At 38.6% G+C, this 25,272-nt stretch overlaps 1 protein-coding gene across 6 annotated transcripts in view; it reads right to left on the bottom strand.

The window, feature by feature from the left end:
• Positions 1–394: 394 nt before the first annotated feature.
• The window catches only part of stpg2 (sperm-tail PG-rich repeat containing 2), a 61,841-nt gene continuing 36,963 nt past the window's right edge, over positions 395–25,272 (bottom strand). For 4 of the 6 annotated variants that reach the window (XM_067611310.1, XM_067611330.1, XM_067611345.1 and 1 more), the window contains exons 11-13: positions 16,463–16,628; positions 14,311–14,426; positions 395–3,525 (exon numbers count right to left, since the gene is read on the bottom strand). In XM_067611310.1, the coding sequence (XP_067467411.1) occupies positions 3,346–3,525; positions 14,311–14,426; positions 16,463–16,628 (462 nt within the window). In that variant the 3' untranslated portion in view covers positions 395–3,345. Of the gene's footprint in view, positions 3,526–4,171; positions 4,391–14,310; positions 14,427–16,462; positions 16,629–25,272 lie in introns of all 6 variants that reach the window. The other 2 variants (XM_067611317.1, XR_010931520.1) reach the window with 2 other exon arrangements.

Genomic DNA, 25,272 nt, shown 5'->3' with positions numbered 1-25,272 from the left:
TTTTGACAGAGAAATACTTTAGTATACGATGACTTGGACTCAATCATAATGGAAAAAAAAGAATGTGGTAAATACGAGGCGTCTATAGGCGTCTATCTTGATCCATCTCACAATCAGGTGTGTGGTTTTTGCATATTAAAGCTTCCAGCATGTAAACATCATTAAAGCCATGTTAAAATCAGTGGCGATAAGGCTGGATAACATGGACAAAATGTCAAATTGTATTTTCAAATATTTTAAAATTCATAGTATGCGTCACAATATTTTTGATTTTGAATATTTGAAGCTGGACTGCAAGTTACTTACAAGAAGAGAAAACCAGAACAAGAACAAAATTGTATGCAAGATTTTATTTCTATCACAAAATAAAGACATGAGAAACCATGTTTATTCAAAAAAAAAATATTTTTAATGATTTTAAAGGTGAACTATAGGACTATACAGTATAGCTAACAGTCAGAAATACCCTCAAACAAGGTGAACTACTGACTTTAAACTGCCACAGCAAAACACTACAGTTACATCTTTAAACTCACTCATTACTGTATTTAAGTGCTGTCATGGGAAAACACTAAAAAAAAAACACATTGGAGGACTCGAAATAAATGTCAACTTTTATGAACAATCCGCTGAAATATCTTTTCTGGAAATAAAAAAGGATTAAAACAAACTCTATGCAACATAAACATATATTATAATTTTCGTAGTTTTGTCTTTTTGAACAGTTGGAACGTTTAAGCCTTGAGAAAGCTATGATTACCATGGAATACGAATATTAATTTCATGCTTGGTTTGGCCAAAAAATTATACATTTGCTAACAACATATTTGGACAACATATGCCCGAACAATTATCCTCCAGAAGCAGTTATTTCCTGGAAACAGTCTGCAGCTTAAGCAGCTGCCCCTCGCATGCATGTGTTTCATGCATTACACTACTGTTACCAATAAAAATACTGATCAACCTCTACTTTACAATTAGCAAGAGATCTCTCGGGGACAGCTTCAAGGTTTGGTAAAGCTAATTAGATTAAATAATGGCTGAATAGAGCGCTTTAGTAAATGAGGTAATAAAAATGCTTTTTGGATGCCTGGGCACAAAGACAATGAAAACAGCCATCATGAGGGGACCAGCGCAAGGACACAATACAATATGTCTTCATCCCACACAAGACATCTGCAAGTGACGGTGCTTGGTACTATGTGAGAGATGAGAACAGAACAGAGAAAAAGGCCCATTTGAGCATCGATCACTTTTATGCCCCTGGTCTGTTTGCATATTTTAGACCTATAAACAACATGAATGATGTGCCGTGTAATGCACCATAATCGAGATTTATTCAGTCGGGGGGTGGCGGGGTAAGGGGAGGAGATGTTCACAATCTCAGAATCAGGAGGGGCTTTTGTGGCTGTGTGTGTGTGTATGTGTGTGCGCACGCACTGTGATTTATTTGATTTAATTAGATCGCCGATGTAAAACAGCTCGCAGGGAAAAAAAGGTAAAGACGAGTGCCAAGGGAGGCATAAATAACACCAGGCTCTTTCCCCTTCCTCGATCGCTTTCTTTCCTCCTCAGCCTCTAGTTTTCTTTCAGCTCTCTGATCTTTTCCCTGCCCGTACACAATCTCAAATTTTTTTTCTACATCCTCTTTTTCTTCACCTCTTTTCCTTTGCTTTCTTCTGTCTCCATTTTGCTCTGCCCATCCTCTCCCTCCCCTTCCCTCTCTCCTCCATCTCCCTCTGCTCCGCTCCCAGCTGAATAATGATAGGGGGTAAACACCTCATTAGGCTAAAAGGCCCACAGGAACAATCAGAGACATGGTACTCAGTCGAACCTGTTACTCTGAATGAGACATTTTGAACACAGCACAACAAGATGGATTCTACACAGGAAGTGGATAAGAGGGAGGGGGGCGCAGTCATTCACTGGAAAGGTTGTCCAGATCAGATATGACTAAACTGCATCTTAAAAACTAGATCTATATGCATAGTGTCATCTGTGCATCTTCTGATGCTTAAACACTTCTTGTGGCTCTCTTCCTGTCCCTCTTTGTTTCCTGTGGACACACAGAGCCATGAATATCTGATTTATAGTGAGTGATCAGCAGAGAAGAGGAGCATAAATCTACACTCTCCAGTAGTAACGGCCAGTAAAAGTAGTTTATCTGACACTTTGAACCGCCTGCATCGCCTCATCACAGCCAACCATCTCTACCTCTCTGATACCAGACGTACAAGGTCAGAAACTTGTTTCACTTTTCACCTTTCAGCTGTTTTCACATTTACTTTCATATAGAAAGTTATTCCTCCCTCTCTTTTTTACTTTTTTTTTATATTCTCTACGCTTGACTTTAAAATGTATATCAAAAGTCCTTGATTTAAAAAATGTATCCCTAGTAGCCAGTGGCAGACCTTGAGATTTCAGTGGTCTTTGAATTACCGCATCACCTGAGAAACTTATTGGGCTTGTGTTTAACCGTAGTCGCTCTAGGTGAGGACGCTAATTTAGATTTCTTAAATTTAGGGCGTATTTCCCTTTATCATTGCTCCACACGTATTTTCTTCTCTCTCTCTCTCTCTCTATCCAGCCTCTCTCCTCTTACAGGTGTTTGAAAGCATCAGAGTATTTGTACACTCAATATTTAATGTTGTAGCCACATAAGCCCGGGCAGTGAAATTTGGACAGATCTCTCCTCTGCATGCTCAGTTAAAACCAAACCAAAAACAGCAAAACACGGCACAAGCAACAAGACAAGCAATCGCACCAAGAATGAGACCAAAACAATGCATGTTGGTGCATTGGTGCAGCATGTGTGTGTGTGTGCATTAAACAAAAGATGAGGCTAATTTGATTAATGAGCAAAGCATATCAGTGTACAACCAAATTGGAACATAAGTCATGAGTCTTTTATATGACTTTCACACCTGTTTCTCTGGTAGTCAGCACAAATATACATAATGAATGGCTTCATGATTTATGCATGCTAAGCAATAATGTATGGCTACGAATCTTTAGGAATTCTAATGGCATTTTTTATAATTGTCTCTTGTGCTGGTTCACTGTCATTAAATAAAACATGATTTCTGACAATCCCCACCTCAGGAAGAAAAGATGCAGACTTTCCCAGGTTTCCTGTCACTAGCAGATGTGAGCAGCATGGCGATCTGTCTTGCAACATGAGTAAAAATAAAATATTTTTGAAATTTTAAACTATACTTTATATATGAGGACGAATTGATTTTTTGATTGCTGCTTTAAGAAAATAAAGAGCCACGTGTTTCTCTTTTTTTAAGAGCTGCTTTGGAAACACTTTAGACAATATTCATATTAATAGCTCTTTAATTGTTATTGATTACCAAAGTGGCTTATGCAGAGAGAACAGATCCACAAAAACAGCTGAATCAGTGTGTCAAGCTTGTCATTACTGAGAGGAAAGGATGAGGAAACCAACAGCTGTAGATGCACTGTACGTATCTCTCCATGCGACACTGAAGAAAGAGCAGTCATCTTCCTCCAAACACCCACCTGCAATTATTAAAAAAGCAAAGAAAATAAGTTCATCAGTCAGTATATTGCTCCAGTAAATTTTAGGTTTAAAAAGTCACAAGTTATTAGCTGCTCTAATTAGTAAATTATCTGTGAAATTAACTGTGAGGGCAATTTCTAACAATTTCTAACACACACAAAAATGAGGAGTATTACCAAAACAACAGCTCTGGGGATCTACTGTGCATTATTTGTTGGCAAATTTTGGGCTTAGACACGCACACACACACACCCATAAAACACACACATACAAGCAGCAGAACAAACAGGAATTGGACAGACTGCTTAAGCAAGTTTTCAAAATAACAATGCCAACAGAGAGAAGCTTAAACAAGCTATGAAATATTCAAGTGATTACTGTCACTATCACAATTCATCTAAAACAGTTTGTTCAGAAAACCTCTTCAAGCTTTGTTTTGAATTGCACAATACTATTGCAATATCCATGCAAGATCTCACTAAAACCACTTTCCTGTTCATTTAATGAATAAGCTTTGTTATGTTACAATTCAATAATTGAAAATAATCTCACTCATGATCTATTATACATTCAACAGAAATGGATTTAACCATAAATATTCATGAAAAATCAGCTTTCTCCAGAATATGAATTGAAAGGATTGACCTGTTACTACCCTCTCACCCCTCACCCCTCACCTCTGACCCACAGAGAGCTCTAGGAAGTGCTACTGGTGATGAAGGTGTTGGGTGAGACAGCATTAATGGTTTTGTGTTCCGTTATCGGGCCAGGGGCCACGTGGGAGGAACAGGAGGTACGCAGAGGGTTGTTGAGCGTCACGTTGAAGGTGCCCTTCAGCACCGTGTTCATGATGCCTGGACTCAACTGCAGACACAATTAGAAATAGGAAGGAACAAAAAGAAAGGAAACAATGAGGCAAAGTAAGAGTTATAGCTTTGTGTCACACACACAAAGGAAAAGGGAATGTTTTAAGACAGTGGTTCTCAAACTTTTTCACATCAAGGACCGCTAAACTGACACAAATTAGACCACGGACAAGATTTTGTCCCAGGGTCCCCAATCTGAGAGGATTTTTGCTTTTAGATGTTTTATTACAGAAAGTGTATGAAACCCACGATCAAAATAGTCACACATTCTGTCATTGTGTTACTTATGGATGGAATTGTAGTGAAAATTTTTTTTTTTTTGCTGGGGACCCCGGAACCCCCTCGAGGACCCCTGGGGGTCCCTGGACCCCACTTTGAGAACCACTATTTTAAGACATAAAAATACTTGGAATAATCATATGTGTTTGACATGGTTTTTACACAAAAAGTTACACAATTACCTGTTTAAAAATGCTAAAATTACATCTACACTACTCAACAAGATGTCTCCTACATCACCAAAAAGTTCATTCTCAGTGTAAATTTATGCACTGGAGATTCACACATCCAGATCATGTCTGTCATCATAAAACTCAGACAGAGAAACTTTCCCTCCTTCAGCAGGTTAATGTTAAACCAGCCTTGAAGTTGTTTTACAATTGCATAAAGCTGAAACACAGAACAGTCCCGTTGTACAGAATGTTGTGCAAGAAAAAAAAAAATGAATGAATGAACGAATGACTGGGTGGAAGGCAGTGGCTGAAAACTAGTATGATGGTTGTTGTTGTCTTCTGGCTTGAAAACAGGACAATTCTTCACATTTTCCACCAACTGCCCGCGTTTTTACTGCAGTCCACTAAACTGTCTCATAAACCGCGTCCCTTGACGGAGTATCAACTTGCCACCTCATGTGAAACAGCTTCACAGTGTCTGTCAAGATATGAACACACACCACCTAAACACAGAACTTGCTTAAGACTGAGGAGCTGTGCACTCTGGTGTATTTGACTTATCCTGATATCTGTTACTTCATATCTCTCAAAGTTTAGTGTGAAGTAAGGTAAGATTCAGGGCAGCTTATGAAGTGATTTTTTTTTTCTTTGTCTACAGTAGCCTTTGTTCAAGTCTTGGTACTGCAGGGCGTTTGTAGTGTCAGAGGAGGTCACTGGACTATTTCTTAAAAGTAAAATTGCTATTAATTTCTAATATTTTAGCATCTACAACTTCAGCTTTAAACATAACTTAGATCCTAAAAACACATACATGTAGCAGACAAAACTATAATGATTGTTGTTTTTCTCATTGAACCCACAAACATGGAACTAGCATTACAGCACACATACACATGAAGTATTAGTCTGTCTGTCCACAGTCTTACCAAGGGTACATGAAAAAAGCAGACAGCACATAAAAAAACAAAAGAAATCCATAAACTTCAAAGTCTGACTTTAAAATTACCTTGCCAAAAAAAGAAAATCTCTTTCTCACACACACACACACACACACACACACACACACAAGCCAAGATGAAGATGCAGACATACATGCATATATACGCTGTATGCACACACACTTGATCCACCATCCCTCCCACCCAGGTACTGCCTAAGGAATCTACTTCCTCTATGTTGTCAAATCTCTCTCTCTCCTCTCTCTCTCTCCCCCCGTGTCTGTCTTTCTCCCCGCACCGCCTCCCCTAACCTCCCGGTGCACATACACACATCAGTATGCCGGAGATGCCACAGTAGGATTTAGGCACATTGGCGGGGCCGCTCAGATCTTAGTATTGATCCTAATGGGAAAAGGGTTGCGGGTTCAACTCCAGGTCACCCTCAGGGTTGCCCAGGAGGTCGAGGAGATAGGGGAAGAGCCCTTGGAAGTGACGACACCATCAGCATGGCAATGATGAGGGAGATTATGGGATGTTTCACTAGGTCAAAGAGGGAGAAGGAAAAGGGGATCTATGCAGGGAGTTGGTGATTATGTTACTCTGTCTGTACACAGAGGTGTACAAGTGTGCACACAGGAGCAGAAGAAAGTGCATTGCAGGGAAGTCTTTCCCACAACACACATACATGTACAGTACATGCTACATAAAAGTAACACAAGCTTCACCCAATGTACTATGCATATGCACATGCCAGCAAAATTAGGGATGCCTTTTCTGTATAGGTGCATGTAGAAATTAGCATATCACATACCAATTTGGAACCACACACAAAGGCAAACATGATGCATACAGACATTATCTAATCGATGACCTCTGTTTAAAGGGGACATATTATACTTTTTGTGGTTGCGTTGTTATTTGTATACTGTATGTCTGATATCTGTGCTAAACATGGTCAGAGTTCCAAAACTTAAGGTTAACATATGTCGAAATGCTCCCTGCAAGACAAAAGCCAGGGCTTCAACCTTCTTTGAATCCTTTCTTTGTGACAGTTTTTCTACCTTGCAGACGAGCTGATGTCAGCTCATAAACGGCCATCCGCTCTGTAGCTTTTGCTGCTGAGGTTCTTCTATGTGCTGTTTGCGCTGTCCACTGTCATATTTCGGATCAGATTCTGGCTCGAACATGTACGGATGTATCTTAGAAGTTGACATTTTGAGTAAAGAACGAGAAAAAGTAGTGAAATCCTACTACTATAGTTTGTTTCATGGTTTGTTGATGAAGCCTCTGAAGCCACTGAATGTCTTCTGATGAGTGTAGAGCAGGCTCCTCGGGAGGGGCGGGGGGGCTAAAATGGTCTCAGAGACTGAACTGAGGGACTGCGTAATGGGTCAGTATGAGTTAAATAAGGAGTAAATCATGCAAAGATATTCTGGTAGAGCCCCCAGATTAAAAATATATACCTGGAAATGTATATAATGTGTCCCCTTTAAAGGTATACTTGAGTTAATCAGCAGTTAGCTTCACAATGTAGCTTCAACTGATAAAAAACACACTCATTCATTCATTTTTCCTATACCCACTATAATCTATTCCAAGACAGGAAAGTACACACATACCCAAACTTGTAGTTAAGCTACAGTTTCCAACACCCACAGAAAAAAAGACAGGAGCAAACAAACACATGCAAAAGTTTGTACTGAGGGAGTAACCTTGCTGTTCTTGTCAGAAAAATAGAGGAGAGCGTGATGAAAAAGTATCAGGCTGCTGTGCTTCCCACTTGGAAGCATTCAAAGTAGAAGTATAAAAACTCTCATGTGGAGGAAGCGCATGTAGAGACACAAACAGCACACCCCGAGGAAGGTTTGATGAAATGTCAGCTTAAGGACACCTTCTGTTCTGACTCATAATGAATACCAAATAAACTTGAGCTTCTATTTTATGTTTGGCTCTGGATGTACTTTGCACTCGGCCAGTTTATATCTCAGCAAAGCTCGCAGCATTTAATTAATACTTGTTTCTGCTTGACGTCTGCTCCCTGTGACTTTTTATATTCCCGTGTTCTATCCACACACTCCCCTCTCTGTTAAATTAAGCTCAACCAATAAGAACAGTGTCGTGAGTGAGAAGGTAATCAGGCCTACTTTCCAGAAGTAGATACCTCACATGGTGCATTTAATGGAAGCACCAAATGAGCCCTCACTGTGGCCTAATGCCGCTCAAGTAGATAGCTTTGTGTCATTACATACACACGTATGGGTGGATGCACACGCACACACACGCTGATGCTAATGCTGAAATAGGTACTTTAACTACCCTCTTCAGCTGCTCGATTTGCTGCTGTCTGTCTCTCTGCTTCCTTTCCTCTTCACTTTTTTTCCACCTTTTCATCACTCTGTCTCTTCTCCTTCTCTCTTTCCTAACCCTTCCTGCCTCTCTCTCACTGCTATCATCCCGCACTCTCTGCCTGCTCGTCTTCCAAACTCTTATTTCTGTCCCTCTCTGCACCACTTCACATCATCTTTAACTCTGTATGGCCTATGGTGTCATATAGATTCGCAGTCACACAGCTCGAGAGCTTAGACATGCATTCCACCAAAAAAAAAAGAAAAAAAAGAAAAAAAAGAAGAAAGAACCAAAGCTCCAAAAGCTTAGTTGAGTAAGGCGATGTCTCACTCACAATGCAAGACTCTCTACCAGGTATGAATCACAACACATTTATTTGTTAATAGTCTTCCCTTCCCCTTCCAAGCGTATAGGGGAACCTACAGTGGCCGTGAAACTCACGAAAAACGCGAAAGGCCCTCTCTAGAGCCAGTGTTTGGTTTGTTCGTTCTGGGCTATTGTGGTAACATGGCGATGCAACATGGCGGGCTCTGTGGAAGAGGATCCACTCCCTATGTAGATATGAAAGGCTCATTCTAAGGTAACAAAAAGACAACGATTCTTATTTTCAGGTGATTATACACTAACTAAAACATACTTATGAATATTATATTCCATTTCTGCCAAGTCCATTCCACTAGATGCCACTAAATTCTACACACTGCACCATTTTAACATTAAAATGTGTATTATGTGTCTGAAATGTATATGATTTTTTTTCTTTAAAAGGGCAAGCCGCTCAATTTACAGAAGTTCAGTTTAGTCATCATGAGGAGTACTACTCAGCCTGTGAAAACAGTCGTATGATGTCTTCAGTGGCTCTGGAGAAGCTTTCTCAAGTCTGAGAAAAATAACGCTGATGATGTCATCAAGGTTATTCTGTTTATCTCTGTTTGAGCTTGAGACTTGAAATTAATATAAAACAGAAATCCTGTGTAACAAACTGGAGGTGTGGAGTTTAAAGGATGTCTGAATTTATCAGTCTAATGAAAGACAGCATCAAGCTGCATTATGGGAAGTGTGGGATCCAAGGTTTTTGGGCAGTAATGATAACTGGTGCTTCCACTTTAGAAATTATTTTTAAAATTCACACAAGCCCCCAAAATTTATCAAAATGCAATGCTAAGTATCTCTTTAATAGCACTTTGAAAGACTTTTAAAGACATGTTTGTTTTATTATCATATATCTGAATATATTCACACTTTCACTTACAGTTTTTTTGCCCTATTTCATATGCTGCCAATTTATCAAAGTTTCAGGATTTGTTGTTTGTTTCTCTATCTATCCATTATCTTTACCCACTTATCCTGTTCGGAGGCTGGTGCTTCTTCAAGCTCACATTGTGATCACTGAGGAGGTCGCCAGTCTGTCACAGACCTGACCCTGCATGTCTTTGTTTTATATCTTTAGTCTACTGGTTTATATGGAAACTGGACCACCCAGTGGAAACCCACAAAGAAACACTGGTGGATTCAAACCCAGGACCTAGTGTAACAGTTTTCTCGCTGTGAGGTGACAGCGCTAACCCCTGCACCACCACACTGCCCCAAGATTAGTTTCTCCATTATGAAGTTTATTTATTGTTTATTTATTGGCCTGCATTTCAGTTCTAGGTACCATTCTGATTAATTTTATTCCAAAAAAAAACAGGCCGGTATTGAAGATCTAATCATATAACTAACCTCTTAGAGCAAAACATTTATAGTTTGAGCCAATTATCTCCTAGCATTAACTCTACTCTCTGGTTGACTAAAGTGGCTGCAGACAAACACTTGACAAGCTAAAATGGTGGATTTTTACTTCAGTTTTGATTTAATGCCGTGGTTGAATTAATAGTTTTTTTGCTTTCACATACCCAGGGAGAGGAGAGGAGAGGAGAGAAAAGGGGAGAGGATCATACAAGGTACTTCAACAGTGTGACTAGTTACTGTCAGTGGAAAAATTCCCACAGCTACAGTTTCTCGTCATAACAGAGAGTAATGGAGCAGAGCAACGGAGACAGAAGCAGAGAGGGACAGGAAGGAAAGATTAAGAGAGGAGAATATAGCATATGGTGATGAAGAAAACAGTACATCTAAATAGGAATATAGATGTTACAAAAATGTGTAAGGTGCATTCTGTCTCAATCTTAAGCTTCTAGACTGAACTTAAGATTGTTCAAACCAACAAAAACTAGACAAAACATGTAACAACTCTCTCCACAGACAAAAAGTTTTTTTCTGGACTTGACAGTCAGAAATGATCACATATTGAACTATAATTAGTGTTTTGTCTCTAGGCAAGCCCTAATATCCACAAATTCCTCTTCTGAAAAAGAAATAGACATCCATCAAAAATGGTTTCCAATTCAATTTGCACTGAAAAGACTAAGAAACTCAGTAAAAACTCTTCAAACATGAGGGCAACAAGGACTGCAAACTCTGCAAAGAGAGCTGGAGGAGACTTTACTTCATCACGCTGAGGTGAAGTTCAGGTGAGCTGTGGTGTTGTACTGAAAACTGATGAACTGGATAATGAAATTATTCTCAGTCATCGCACACCATGCTATTTTACCATCCTCCTCAGTTTTTTATTATTATCTATCCCATTACATGTGGTCAACAATCTTGAATCCAGTCCTAACAGCTGGACATGTTAACATAATTCTAATGAGAACAACAGGCAGCATGCGGATCAGAAGACTTACAATTTTTTACTACATAACCAAAAGAAATATGGTAGAAAGAGACAGAGGAGGAGAGAGGCAAAGACAGCAATGAGAGACACAGAGGTCATGAACTGTGGAGAAGAAGACAGGGAGAAGTTGAGGAGATAAATCCACACAGAGACAAGCAGACTGAGAAAAAGAGAAGGATGAGCTCTGTGATAACATTACACCCGTAGACATGAACATGACGATAAACTGCATAGTGAGGTTTAAATCAAACTCTGTGGTTTTATCTTTGATTTTCACCACTCAAAGTCAGAAGGGACTGGAAGTGACATTAGCCTTGTCAGAAATGTATTATATCAGGATAAACCCCTTGAGATGTATCATCTCGTTTTCAAGGGGTCCCAAACAAACACTCACAAAACAAATGGGAAACAGAACAGTACAAGACACAATAATATATAACACAACAATGACAAACACCAATCAAACAACAAACAACCAAACTAAAGCCTCTTTCACGCATAGTTCCCAGTAAATTACTGGGATAACCTTTCAGGCACCACTAGTGATTTTCACTATTCACACATGCAGCTACATTCAGGAACATTTCTGTCTTGCACCTTTTCATACATGCCATAGCAATGCCGGAATAGATGGGGCAAGGGACAGTCCAGTAGATAATGGTAATGCAACACTTATGGATGCCAACCACCATAAAACTCAACAGAGGAAGAGGTCGAAACTCACATAACTCAGATCAAACTGTCAAACTAGGCAGTCCTGATCAAATATGAATGAAGATTATGTTACTCCATTGCCTATTTCTCGCCTCAGATATTTTAATATATACATTTTAGTGTACTGTTTAGCCATAATATGAGAAAGTTTGTGACGCGGCCGCCATGTTGAAAACCCTGAACTCGCAGTACGTCACCCTCACATCAAGTCTTGATTGGTTTCGCTCCACATGAAAGCGTCTCTCGTCAGACAGACACAATCCTCTACGGATATTTACAGGCAACTTATTCGAATCAGAAGGAGCCCGAAACAGAAAAGTTTTTTTACCAACTTCCTTAGATACATAGTGGTCTATAAAGAAAGGTAAGTTCAGAGTCGATCCACACACCTAGATATTATTTTTTTCTATATTCTGAAGAAATCTACCATTTACAAGTTACAAGTCAAAATCAAAGAGTTGGATTTGGAGTTGAGGTTCTGTCTCACACCAAGAAGCATTTAATAGGTTTTTGTTTTATTGAGCAGTAATTTGTTAGCTGACAACCAAGTTTGTAGTATATTAAAAATCAGATTGCAGGGCCTCTTGAATTTGTGATATAAAGGCTTTTGATGTATATATAATAGTATCATCTGCATGTGCACAACAATCAGAAAAAAGAGTAGATCATTAATAAAAATAAAGAAAAGAAGTGGTCCTAAAGTAGAACCTTGAGGCACACCTCTCTGCTGAGTAAGCAAATCTGATTTAAACCCTCTCAAAACAACTCATTGCTTTCTGTTGTGAAGAGACAACTTAAACCATAGCAAGGCATGTTGGGAAAGACTGATAGCATGAAGCTTGTCAAAAAGAAGATAGTGATCCATCAGATCTCAAGCTTTGGTGAGATCAATAAATATTGCTCCTGTGAGATGACCACGATCAGATGCAGAGAAAACATTGATGGTGAATTTTAAGAGAGAAGTAGTTGTGGAAAAGTTAGATCTGAAACCAAATTGATATTGAGAAAGGATATTATTATTGCTATTAAGGTACTGTGATAATAGATTATAAATATGTTTTTTAAAAGTACTTGTAAGTGGTAAATGGAACAGATAATTGAAATAGGTCTGTAATTATTGGGATCAAATGTGTCATCATCCTTTTGGAGAGAAGTAATACATGCAGATTTCCAAATAGCTGGTATTTCACATGTACATAGTGAAAAATTAAACAGATCAGCCAATGGGTAGATGAGAATATGAGATGCTAATTTAATAAACTTAATTTCAATCCCATCAAGTCTGGGAGCACTGCTCTCTTTCAAATCATGAATGGCATTGCAGACATCATTAGGAGTTATTGTATAAAAATAAAAAGAACTTTGACAAGCTGAAATGGAATTAGAAGTCATGTACACTGTTAAGAATTAAATTAGAACAGGCAGGGGAAAAATGCTGATTGAATGCAATGAGGAATCATTCAGTATTGTATCAGCAACCCTTCATTTACCAGCAGAACATTTATCTGATGTATGAAATAGGTTTTTTATTTTGCTCCAAAATTGTTTTAACCCGACGCACCAGATGGTTTGTTACACAGAGCCATCTGAGAGGTTGTCCTTGGCAACTGTTGGGAAAAGGGCAGGTACTTTTAAAAAATACTAGATTGGATAAATCATCTGTCTATCACCATCTATCACTGTCTTACCTTGGAGGCAGCTGGATTCGAGAGATAACGAGAACATGTGAGAATTCTCATAGGACGCTGACTGGTCCGAACCACTGGTGGTTTGGACACATGCGCATAACTTAAATCCTGACAAGATGGATTCTTGTATGATCTCACGATTTTGTGAGTCCAGCTGCCTCGCTTTGACTTTAAAAATTATCACTCAGAAATTCTTTATAGTAATTAGATTTAGCATTTCGGACTTGAGTATTGGTGATATTTCTTAATTGTCTGTATGTTTCCCAGTCAGCTTGTTTACTTGTCTGATTAAATTTTGCTCAAGCTTTATCCCTCTGCCTAAAAAGAGATATGAGTTCTTCATTCAGTCATCTCACAAAGACATTCACCAGCAGCTGTAACCCAGAGCTGTAATTCCTATTAAAACACACTGAAATAGAGCTGAGAGAGAGAAAGAGATTAGGTTTCATTACAACTGTATTATACTTCAACCTTAAAGTGCATTTGTCTCTGTCAGTAGTCTAAGGTGGCTGCATTTAACAACATTACACTTAATAAAAATACACTCACTTTTCCCGGTTTAATTTAACCGGGCAGGTCAATTAAGAGCAAATTCTCCCACAAAGTTAAAAGCCGCCTTGAGCAGGAAACTGCATCATTCAGCCTCGTGTTGCATCGGTGGAGAAACAGAGATTGGTCGAAACCGCAGAAACTTATTGGAGTTTGGATTTTTTTGCGAAGCAATCAATTTCTTCCGCACAACTCAAGGTCACAGAGAGAACTCTTAACAATCTAATCTCTCACAGAGGATCACAACATAATGTAATGCCAGACATACATTTGTGCCTCTTGTGCACAAACCAGACACACAAAAACACACACAACAGAGTCTGTGTACATCCCGGTACGCTTTTACTCTTAGAAGTAAAGAGACATTAAAATCAAAGAATGTAATATCCACACATATCAATGCACTTGTACGATACGCTAATACTGAATGTTGGCTGCTCTGGGAGTCGTGCAGAGTGTAGTGGGATGTAATAATGTTCTACAAGAGTAAAATGTAACTTTAACAGCATGTTTACCTGATAAGAGCCAGGCCCAGGATTGGTGTTCACAGAGACTTTGAATCGATCTTCTCTTGAGGAGATTAGAGCCATTTGAGGGAAGGATTTCACATTGGGGTTGTACCGGTCAGGGCCTGATGAACACATACACACGTAATCCACATCTAAGCTTCAAATACATCATTTCATACTTAGCTGCTTTAACAGAGGCAGGCAAGACTGGCGTACAACCACAAAGGCATGCAAACAAACAAGCTTCAAACTGCTCAAAATTTTCAATTAATTATGTTTTTTATGGCAGCATACAGTACCCTTCAGCAACAGTATTGGTTATAACATGACAGAACATACAACATGTGTTGGGATGTACAATATTTTCAGAAACAGCAGATCCAGTTCATACATATTTTAAGAAAACCATCAACTGCAAATGTGTATTTTTTGTCTAATACAAATGTTTTATTTGTTCAAGTTTTTAAGTGTTACATCTTTAGGGGTAAAGGATAGGTTAAATAATTTTGGTTAAAGCTGAAATCTCTAACTTTCTGCACATTATTGTGCTTGACAATGATAAGAGGTCTACAGAATAATTGCAGTGGCAGATAATATTGAAGTGTTGTTCATTCAAATTTAACCATTGCATTGAGATTAAGACAAAGTGTTTTGGTCAAGGTTATTATAAGGTTTTAATCATGTTTTTTTTCTTGGTTTGCACCTTTTCATACACAGTGGATGAAAAATGTCACAGCATTATGGGTGTGCAGTATGAGTCTGATCAATTTCACCAGAGCTTGCTGGCTTTTTTCATGTGTTGCATTGTAATGTAGCTGTAACTGTTTGGACTATGATCAAAGCTCAGGCTACCGGAATACTGAACCACCATGCTGTCCTGCACCCAGGCATGAGGTGTTTTGTATAAAAAAAAAAGAGTCTATGTTATGAATAGACACTTACAAAAACACAAAACACGCACACACTCTCACTCACAGTGTTGCAAGGGGTAAAAACAAATTCCTTCTAAAAAGCTAAAAAGTTCCATTCACATTTAATTCTGAAAAATGAAAATTGAAAAAATGAAGACGCTAAGCCTTGGGGGTTTATCCATTACACAACATGTTTCCATAAACCATTTTATTTAAAACCTCAACCACCAACTTTTCAGGAATTATGGAAACAACTTTTTGAATCGATTTTGAAATTGTTTAATGGACCCCAGGGTTATGGATCATAATCAGAATTATGATAAGAACAATAAGAAACAAATTACATTACTGGTCTTACACTGTTGTAAGACAGCAGCAGGTGCTTTGTCTGACCCAATGGCTGCAGTCAGCTTATGCCTACACAAATATGAGGTGACTTTCAAAGTTACACATAAACACATAGCCTACCTAAAAAACACAACACACATGCATAATAAACACCTTTATCCACTGTTAATGTCACAGAGCATTATGAGTAACACTGTCATTCTGCAGGGACTTTGTGTATACTATGTGTTATCATTAAATGCCTTTACCATCAGGAATATGATTGCAGGGGACGCAGCATGATGAGGAATATAATGTTCCCTAATGTTCCATACACTGTAGGCCAATTCATGAATGCAAATTCAATAATGGGTAAAATGATGTGTGTGTGTGTGTGTGTGTGTGTGTGTGTGTGTGTGTGTGTGTGTGTGTGTGTGTGTGCACTATTAGGCATATTTCAGTGTGTGTGTTCCAGCGTCCACATGTGTGTATGCTTGTGCTCTGCATATCTGTTTCAGTGTGTGTATGTATATGAGTATGAAAGAAGAAACACTACTGCAAACAGTCCAAATCTATTTATATGCAAATTGGATTTTGGTTAAACGGTTTGGGGTGCCTCATGGGTTGAGTCCCTAGGTGAAATGGGGCTATTCATAAATTATCCAAGTAAGTCATGAATCTATCAATTTTGAAACAACATTTTTCAATGGGAGTGTAATTGAGGTAAATATTAGGTTAGAAGCCCACAGAGATGGAGCTAATTGGACAATATGATGGGGAAAGGGTAGAGCTGCACAGTTTCGCTGATAGATAGATAGATAGATAGATAGATAGATAGATAGACAGACAGACAGACAGACAGACAGACAGACAGACAGATTAGATAGATGTGGTCGTATGTTTTTGTGTGTGTCTGATACCTGGTACACTGGGGTCACATTGTAAGAAGAAATCATTCCGTGGTGCAGCTGAGAGAAAGCAGGTGTGTCGTCTCTTGGCTCCCTCACTTCGGGGTTCAGAGAAGGAGTTGCCATTAGTTTTCTCAAATGCCTTAATCACATCATAACTCGTGGCTGGAGGGGAATCCTACAGGGAAAGTAGAGGAAAAAGCTTCTTAGTTTACATGTACATAACAAGACTAGGGGCTCTATTTTCGTGCCGGGGCAGGGCGTAAAGCACAGTGGCGCACCGGCAAACTACTATTTTCCTGCTGTTCACTGAGGTTATTTCCTCGACTGCACCAAGTTGGTATCTTGGTGACTTGCTGTGCACCACACTGGGAGGAGAGGCGCAGTAGAGGGTGTGGTGATGCCAATCCAGCAGCACACTGCAATCTTGGTGCCAAGAATGAATACATCTGGCACCATCCGCTGCTTGCCAGCTCAGAGCAGATTGAAAGCTCAGCACACTTATGTTCCGTAATTATTTATCACTTTATTTGGGGTGGCTGTGGCTCAGGAGGTAGAGCAGGTCATCCACTAATCGGAAGATAAGCGGTTCGATCCCTGGCTCCTCTAGTCCTTGGGCAAGATACTGAACCCCAAATTGCTCCCGATGGCTGTTTTTTTGTGTTTTGCTTGTCTTTAACTTTCCAGACAGTTTTTTTTTCTGGTAATGGCATAAATACCCGTGAGACTGAATAAAGATGAGAGTGATTCTTACCAGCATCTGTCATCCACAACAGCTAGCATCCTATACTGACAGCCTTTTCTTCACCCTGGTGACTGTCTGTAAAGCCATCTGAAGGCAGCAGGAACCTGCTCCATCCGCAGACTCTAATTGGAATGATGTTTCGCGTTGTCAAGGCACCATTACGCCCACCAGATCTGCTGGTTAAACTGTGTGCAACCAGCACCACACTGTTGCAAAATAAGTACAGAGACCTCTGTGCTTATATGAACATCAAACTTATCAGTTATGATCAATTATTCTGTACAGTTTTTCAGAACAGGGCTGGCCAAAGTGTCGCCTGGAGCTCCACATTTTAATTTACAATACAGGTAGACGTGTCGCCTTGATGAGCGACATGTGATAGAGATTGTGAGTGTTAAATTTTATACAAATGTGTTTCAAAAACCCCAAACTCTCATGTGTGCATGACGTGAACCGTAGTGTGGCTATGAGAAAATGTGACCGGCAAAAAATCGTATATATATATTACTTCTTCATCAATTAACAAGTTTGAGTCCTCGTCTTCAACTTCCAAGTCCAAATGCAGTCAATGCTCAGGTCAAAGTCCAAGTCCAAGTCATCAGTGTGCAAGTCCAAGTCGAGTCTCGAGTCCTGAAAATCAGGACTCAAGGCGACTCGAGTCCAAGTCCTGGACTCGAGTACTACAACACTGGTGATAGCATGCTAACATTTGCTGATTAGTACTAAGCACAAACTACAGCTGAGGCTGATGGGAATGTCAATTTTGCGGGTATTTCGTCGTAAATCAAAGTATTGCACAAATAAAAATTTTGACCTGATGATGGTCCTATATGAAGACTCAGGGTCAACAAAGTTATTACAATTCATCCTGAGGGGAACATGAATGTATGGTATTCCTGGAAATCCATCCAATAGTTATTGAGACATTTCATTTAAAAACACAAATGTAAACATCAATAATCAGGAGCCATGTCTGGAACCACGAATATCTGTACAAAATTTTTGACAATGTGTTCACTATGTGTTGACATATTTTACTGGATAAGTGAAAACTTTGACATGCTGGAGGCACTAGAGGAAAAGTCAGAGGATTACCAAAGTCAGTGGGATTCATCCTCTGATAACCATGAATGTTTGTGCAAAATTTGATGGCAATCCATTTAATAGTTGTTGAGATATATCAGTGTGGACCAAAGTGGTGGATCGACATACAGAACCTTGCCGAGGGAATGGCTAAAAACATTTTTAAAATTTCTACATATCTTGAATTGAATGATGGTGAAGGAAACAAGAGGTGGCACCTGGCACTGTCTCTAACACTCAGGGAAATGTCTGACTATGTAAAACATAATCATACACAAAATGTGGCATTTCAGGGGTCCCCTCATTACATTACACGACTGACAGATCCACAGTACAATGGAAATTCAAGGTATTATAAATAACAAATGATCCAATCACCCATCTGTTATCAGAACACACTGTCAGACTTGTTCTAATATCACCAACATACACACATTCATAAATGAATATCGGCGTTCAGAAGCAAGGACATACATATCACATCATCTACATGCAAATGCAGACAAACACACACACATACACACACACCCACTGATCTCCTCCCTGGCAAAAATGAGAGGTTAGCTTTCATTGGTCATTATGCCGCTTCTCTAGAGAGAGGAATGAAAGAAACATGTGCAACATTTCGAAAATATCACATGTAATTTCAGATAAATCGTCTGTATATCAAGGCCATTACAGTCATTAATGTATTGCTAATAATTCATTGCTAGTTCATGGAGGAACCATTGCTGATGTGAATGTAACAGATCCCACTGACAACAGTTACAGAAATTTAGATCTGAAAAGAGAAATGGGTGAATTATATCACCTGGTGAGAAACTTGCACTACCTCCGCTGCAGAGGAATCTGAGTTACTGGGGATTTGTCTTGTCGGTGGCTCTTTGAATAATTGATGGCGAAGGCTGAATATAGCTGCGCGATCCATTTATCCTAAACATAGCAGAGCTGTCATTTACCTCAAACTGTCATTTCCCAACCGCTGTTTTCTCCTTCTCCTCCTAGTAGCCGTCCATCTTTAATCATCGCTAACCCAGGCCATTTAGCTTTTCATTATAGACACAGTGGGAGGAAAAGGAGGCGAGCACAACATGTGCACGACAATCCAATCTCACACACACACACACATAAACACACATACACAAAGATAGTCAATTTACAGGCACACACACACCTACACAAACTGATTCTGCGTGATGTTGAAAGAAACTGTGGCATTGCTGAAAAGTAAGATGAATTGAATGATGGTGAGGAAAATTTGTGTCATTTGCTACTGTTTCCCATGGTTTGCTTTGGGGTGCATTAGACATACACACACACACATGCACACACACATGCACCTATAGGCACACATCTGTCACAGATCTATCTAACAATGCACAGCAATCGTCCTCCAACCCCTAGAACATATTGTGCACACACACATACCTATCGGGGAGCCATATGGTCTGTAATTATACCTGAATATAGAGCATACCACTGTTCCCAGTAGCAGTCATCACCTATTGACAGCACTCAGGTTGACTTTAATTACACACTCATGACATTTAGACAGCTCAATACTTATCTTCTGAAATATACACACAGAGATACACACAAACACACCCTTTCCTAATGATTCTGTCACATTGCCCTTGACTGTCAAGAAAAATATCCCAGAGTTCACATATACTGTAGATGCCAGATACAAACTGGGCAGGCAGGCAGGCAGTGACACAGACTGACTGAAACTGAATATTGATGTGATGCAAGCACCAGATTGTCAGACCTGACAGCATTTTTTTAATGAAAGCGAAACGAGACAAATTAACACAAAAAAATAAAAATATTATTAATATGATGCATGCAGAATGTCACACATGAACATAAACATGTGTTAACGTGTGGTTCACTGAGACAAACATATTGTGGGAGAAAATCATTTGAGCATGAAGTCATGGTAAATACTAAATAAAGTAACACATAGCTACTAAATTAAGTAAAAGTGTACAACGAGTGCCAGTGAAGACATACCGTATGTACATATTACATTAGATACTGTCCCAAAGCACACTGTGCATAAACTGTGTCCAACTCAAAGTCCAAGTCACATGTCTAAATAGAAATAAAACATCCTAATGCACAACATTTCATCAACGCAAACACAAAACAAACTTTAAAACTGACAAACAAAAAATGAAAAGCCTAAGATTCCCCTGGCTTATGGACAAATCACAGTGTGTGTCTCTTAATTATATAACAAGATGAATAGTAGTGCTCATCCAGTTGGTTTTTTGAAGGACTTTTCTAAAATTGATAAAAATATTAATGCTTGTCTTGTGCAGTTGCACATTTCCATAGGTTGTCACTATACTGAAGTTCATTGTCCAGAGTCAAATTTAACCTTCAAGACTTTATTCATGAAAAGTGTTTGAAATGCACAAATCAGGACCATTACCTTGGTACTTGTTTAAAAAATATTTTGTGCTTCATATTTATTGAGTAATTACTGGCTGCTGGAAACCAGTCTCTGGCATTACTGATGAATAAGACAATTTAAAGTTTAAACATTTTCAATTTAAAATTTTTCAGACAATTTATGTGCTTGTTGTTTTGATAAGTGACAAGTAATCATCATGTGCTGTAAAGAGCTGTCTTAGAAAATTTGCAATATTTAGTTCTGACAAAAGTTGGCCACTGTAATCAACAGGTCAAATCAAAGCTTGCCAATTTTATTACATTTTGTAGGGTTGAAAATCCAATATTCCCCTGTTTTAATATAAAAATTCATTTTTTTATACCTTTTGTTTAATGAGCCATATCTGTCACTCTCCTACAAATGTATTTACAGTATTTGAGCCTCTGCTCTCAACCCTCTGTACAATCCAGTAAAAGAACATTTCTACAAGGATCAATAACATATTACACAGCTGCATACTTTATAGGTATAAGATACAAGATACAAAATGTAAAGCAGCTTCACAAGAATTCAAACTAAACAAAATGTGAATACAAAGTGAGATGTAGCTTGTTATCTTCTTAAAACCTTTCTTCTCACACCATGTTCCCTCACACTAATGACCGCTCAAGTACACCTTACAGTGGTCATACTATTGATTTGGCTTAGTATGTATAATGACAGCTTTGACTAATGGCCAGATGGCCAGGCATAACTCATGTGTGTATGTGCATGTGTGTGTGTGTGTGTTACCACCAGATCCCATTCTTCATCCTCTCATTATTCTTAAAACCTTTCATTCTTCCTAGCAGATAAGATTTCTATTTTCGGACCCAGCCTATATTGCCATATTTCAGAACTTTGTAGTAGAGGTAATGGTAACCCTTCCTTTTACAGTCCCCTAGTATTTACCTGATAAATATCTGGTAAATTATAGTATATTATTAGATAATTACTACTGGTAATAAGTAGGTAAATACAGAAAAACTACAGCTGAAATACTAAGAAAAACCGCTACTATCACCCATCAACTCAACTAAGTACTGTGTAGTTGTGACTGGTTTAGGTTGGTAATGACTCAGATATAACTGTGTGCTTTCTAAGAAAGTAGGCAACCAATTTTTAGAAACACTTCCTTCATTACATTAGATAGAATATGTAATTTCTAGATAGAATATAATTAATTTTGGGCTGTTACCAACATAAACCCTGGATAACTACAATTGTAACTTGAATTGATGGGTAATAGCGGAAGTGTTTCTAAAAATCGGTTGCCTATTTTCCTAGAAAGTACGCAGTTATATCTGAGTTTTACCAATCTAAACTGGTCACAACAACATGGTACTTAATTGAGTTGATGGGTAAGAACGGAGGTTTTTTTAGTATTTCAGCTGTAGTTCCTCTTTATTTACCTATTTAATTATCCAATAATATACTATAATTTATCATATATTTACCAGGTAAATACTTACTAATTACGGGGCTGTAAAAGGAAGGGTTACTGAAATAATATATATTCTAATCGTGTATGTGTGTTAATGCATGTACACATCTGTGTGTATATGTATGAGTATGTGTGTGTGAGACACATCCATGGTGTGTAATGTACGCAAACAAACACCTATGACATATTCGCAAATCCATAAAATCCATTAACTATCCATTAACTATATTGTGGTGTGTCAGGGTTGGCTCTGATTCATTTGTTATTTTTATCTGCTCAGGATAATACTAAGGTAGGCTGGTTTGCGGTGTTTTAAGAAATGACAGGCGCAATCTGAATCAGTAAAGCAAATTTTTAAAGGTTTCAACCAATCTGAGGCTCAATTATGACTCTTATTAGAAAACTAATTTGTAATTAATGTTGTATGGTTAAAAGTCAATTCTGTAGACTTGAAATTAAAAGTGTAACTTTGTTTTAATTAAATATTCTTGTAAAAGTGTCTATTATAAAAGCTGTACATCTATAATCTGACTGTACTTTGTCCTCAGTCTTGCTGGCACAATCTGCATGAATAGGTTGGATATCCCTGTTTAGAGTCTAATAAATAATACTGATACCCCTTAAATCCACAGTGTCATATGAGGTTCATCTATTCCTGTATACAGCTGAAACAGATGGCTTATTATAAAGTGCGTAGCAGTCAAAACTCTTACACAATGGCTTCACAATGAACAGACTTCCTTAATACGACTTGATGCACCAAGCAGCTAGACCTACACATACTGGGATATCTGTCAGTAATGTCCCCTTTTGAGTTCATAACTTCACGTTTTGTCAGCTTGTTTCTGATGTCCTATAGATAATGTCTTTTTATGGCAAATCATCTTCCCTCAACCCGATTCTAAGTCATTCATATGTCATCTTTCATATGAACCTCTTGTCAAAGGAACACCAACAAAGCTGGATGCTAGAATGCATAAGCAGCATAACAAATTTTAAGCCTAAATTCTTCTTCTGTACACAAATCATCTTACAAACTGACACAAGACAATTTTACAATTTTAAGGAAAAAAGGGAGAAGACTTGAAGAAGTTCAAAAGATTGTGATCAGATATAGATTTGCTTTCCTGGAGCAGCACAATGGTCATAATGTATTTGTGGGGACTAAAGGTATGGTTTATCAGTGCCAATATCAGTCTGATTACTTTGCCAAAGTTCTCAGACGTCTTTATTGTCTTCTTTCTATCAGATACTGTCCTTACACTCAACCAGACAATGGTTAGCAAAGCTGTAACAAGCATTGCACTGAAAATGTCTGCTGCGTAGCACAGTCTTTTAATTTAAGCATCTTTTTTTCTCTGCTTAATTTTGCGCATGTGTGTTGTTTTACCTTACGTAACAAAATAGATTGCTAGTATTTAAATGAGAAGTGAATACAGCATTTATATGCTTGTTTTCCTCCCAGAATAGACTATCTACGTATGTCATTCTGTGGCATAAGCACAGCTGGTGTCTCATCATAGAGCCTGATAACCATCTGTCTGATTTTAGTAGTGGAGGTATGGCTGGTGTCATAAGGCCTTAATGAGGTTTTAGACAGGTCTTCAATATAGATGGAATGACAGAGAGAAACCATATGGGTCCCATTCGCTTCCTATTCACACTTTATAGGCAGCAGTTAGTCTAACAATTTGCTGACAGCTACAGTTTTCTGCTGTTTTGTAGACTTTTACATCTTACTCTCTCCATTATTTATTTTTATCCCTGCCTTGTGTTCTTATTTTCATCTTATCTTTTTGTCTTTCTTGCTCATTTCCCCCTTTCTTTGTCTTTTCTCTGTTTCTATCTACTGCTCTGCTATTTGTGCTCCTTACTCTTTCTCTGCACTAATCTTTCAACAGTTGAAAAGTGTGTCCCTCTTCATGTATTAACTGTTCTTTATGTTTGTCCAAACAATTGTATCTTTGCAGTTTCCCCTTTTTTATTTTCTCTGTCTCACAAGTGCTCAGTTTGTCTAATCTGACAGGCTCATCTCATCTTACAACATCTCACGTAGTATTTACATGTACACAGGAACGGTGTACAGTCTATATTTAAGGAACATCAATGTGGAGGGATTTTAGCTTAGATCTTAACCACTTTTTTAAGCTTAGTCTCCCTGTGATTAATTTATGTAATGATCGGTAAACTGTCTGTCGAGTCTGGCAGGTTGAGAGTCCTGAATAAACACTGACACCCACAGCTGGGGCCCTCCTGAACCACCATCCATCCAACAGAGGTCCACACGGCCTGGTTGAGCAAATGCCCGGCCCAGGCCTTCTTACATCTCTCTGGGCTCAGTTTTCCCTGTTGTCCCCCTGGCCGCCTGCCTGACTGACTGTCTGCTTGGCTACTAAAATCATCACCTGCTACTAAACAGCTGTCCATAACCAAACACACACAAAACACACAGCTGCTGCATAAAATGGGAATGTACCCACACCTGCATATGGGTTCATGCACACAAAAGCATTATACACACATCTGCTGGCCACAGCTGGTGCCCATACTATATACATGAGGCGTGCGCATGCACACACTGGACACAGCTGCTTACCACATGTGTCTATTTCATCCACATGAGGAGTGGGTGAAGAGAGAGAAAGAGAGACTGATTAATGGACAGAGAGAAATAAATATTGATATGAAGCAGGAGAAGCAGAGACGATAGAGAAAAATAAATATAGAGGAGGAATGGGTTGCAGAGAGAAAATGGAGAAAGATTGCCAAGGGAAAAGGAAGAAAATAAATGAAGTTGAGAAAACTGGCAGCAGAAGTAAAACTCAACCTTTATAATAGACATGGACAGCATCAAATTAAAGGACCATGCTGGGTCACATCTCACTTTCTCTAATTCAATCTAAAAGTGGAAAATAAGTTTTTAATTTGTTTAAATACTGATCTCTATTCTGGGCAGTGTCACAGGTCCACAGGTATCTGCTGATGATTCCATTATTCTCAAATAAATAAATACAAATGGAATCCAGTCTCTCACATGGTACTGAAGATTTTCAAAGGCAGGTCGATAAAAATGAAATTTGACAGACGGAGCATGTGGCTGATTCTGACACTAG

This window comes from Thunnus thynnus, chromosome 2, assembly GCF_963924715.1.
Source record: "Thunnus thynnus chromosome 2, fThuThy2.1, whole genome shotgun sequence".
In the NCBI taxonomy this organism is placed as follows: domain Eukaryota; kingdom Metazoa; phylum Chordata; class Actinopteri; order Scombriformes; family Scombridae; genus Thunnus; species Thunnus thynnus.
Note: the sequence above shows the minus strand (reverse complement) of the source record. Positions and strands in the feature narration are given on the sequence as shown.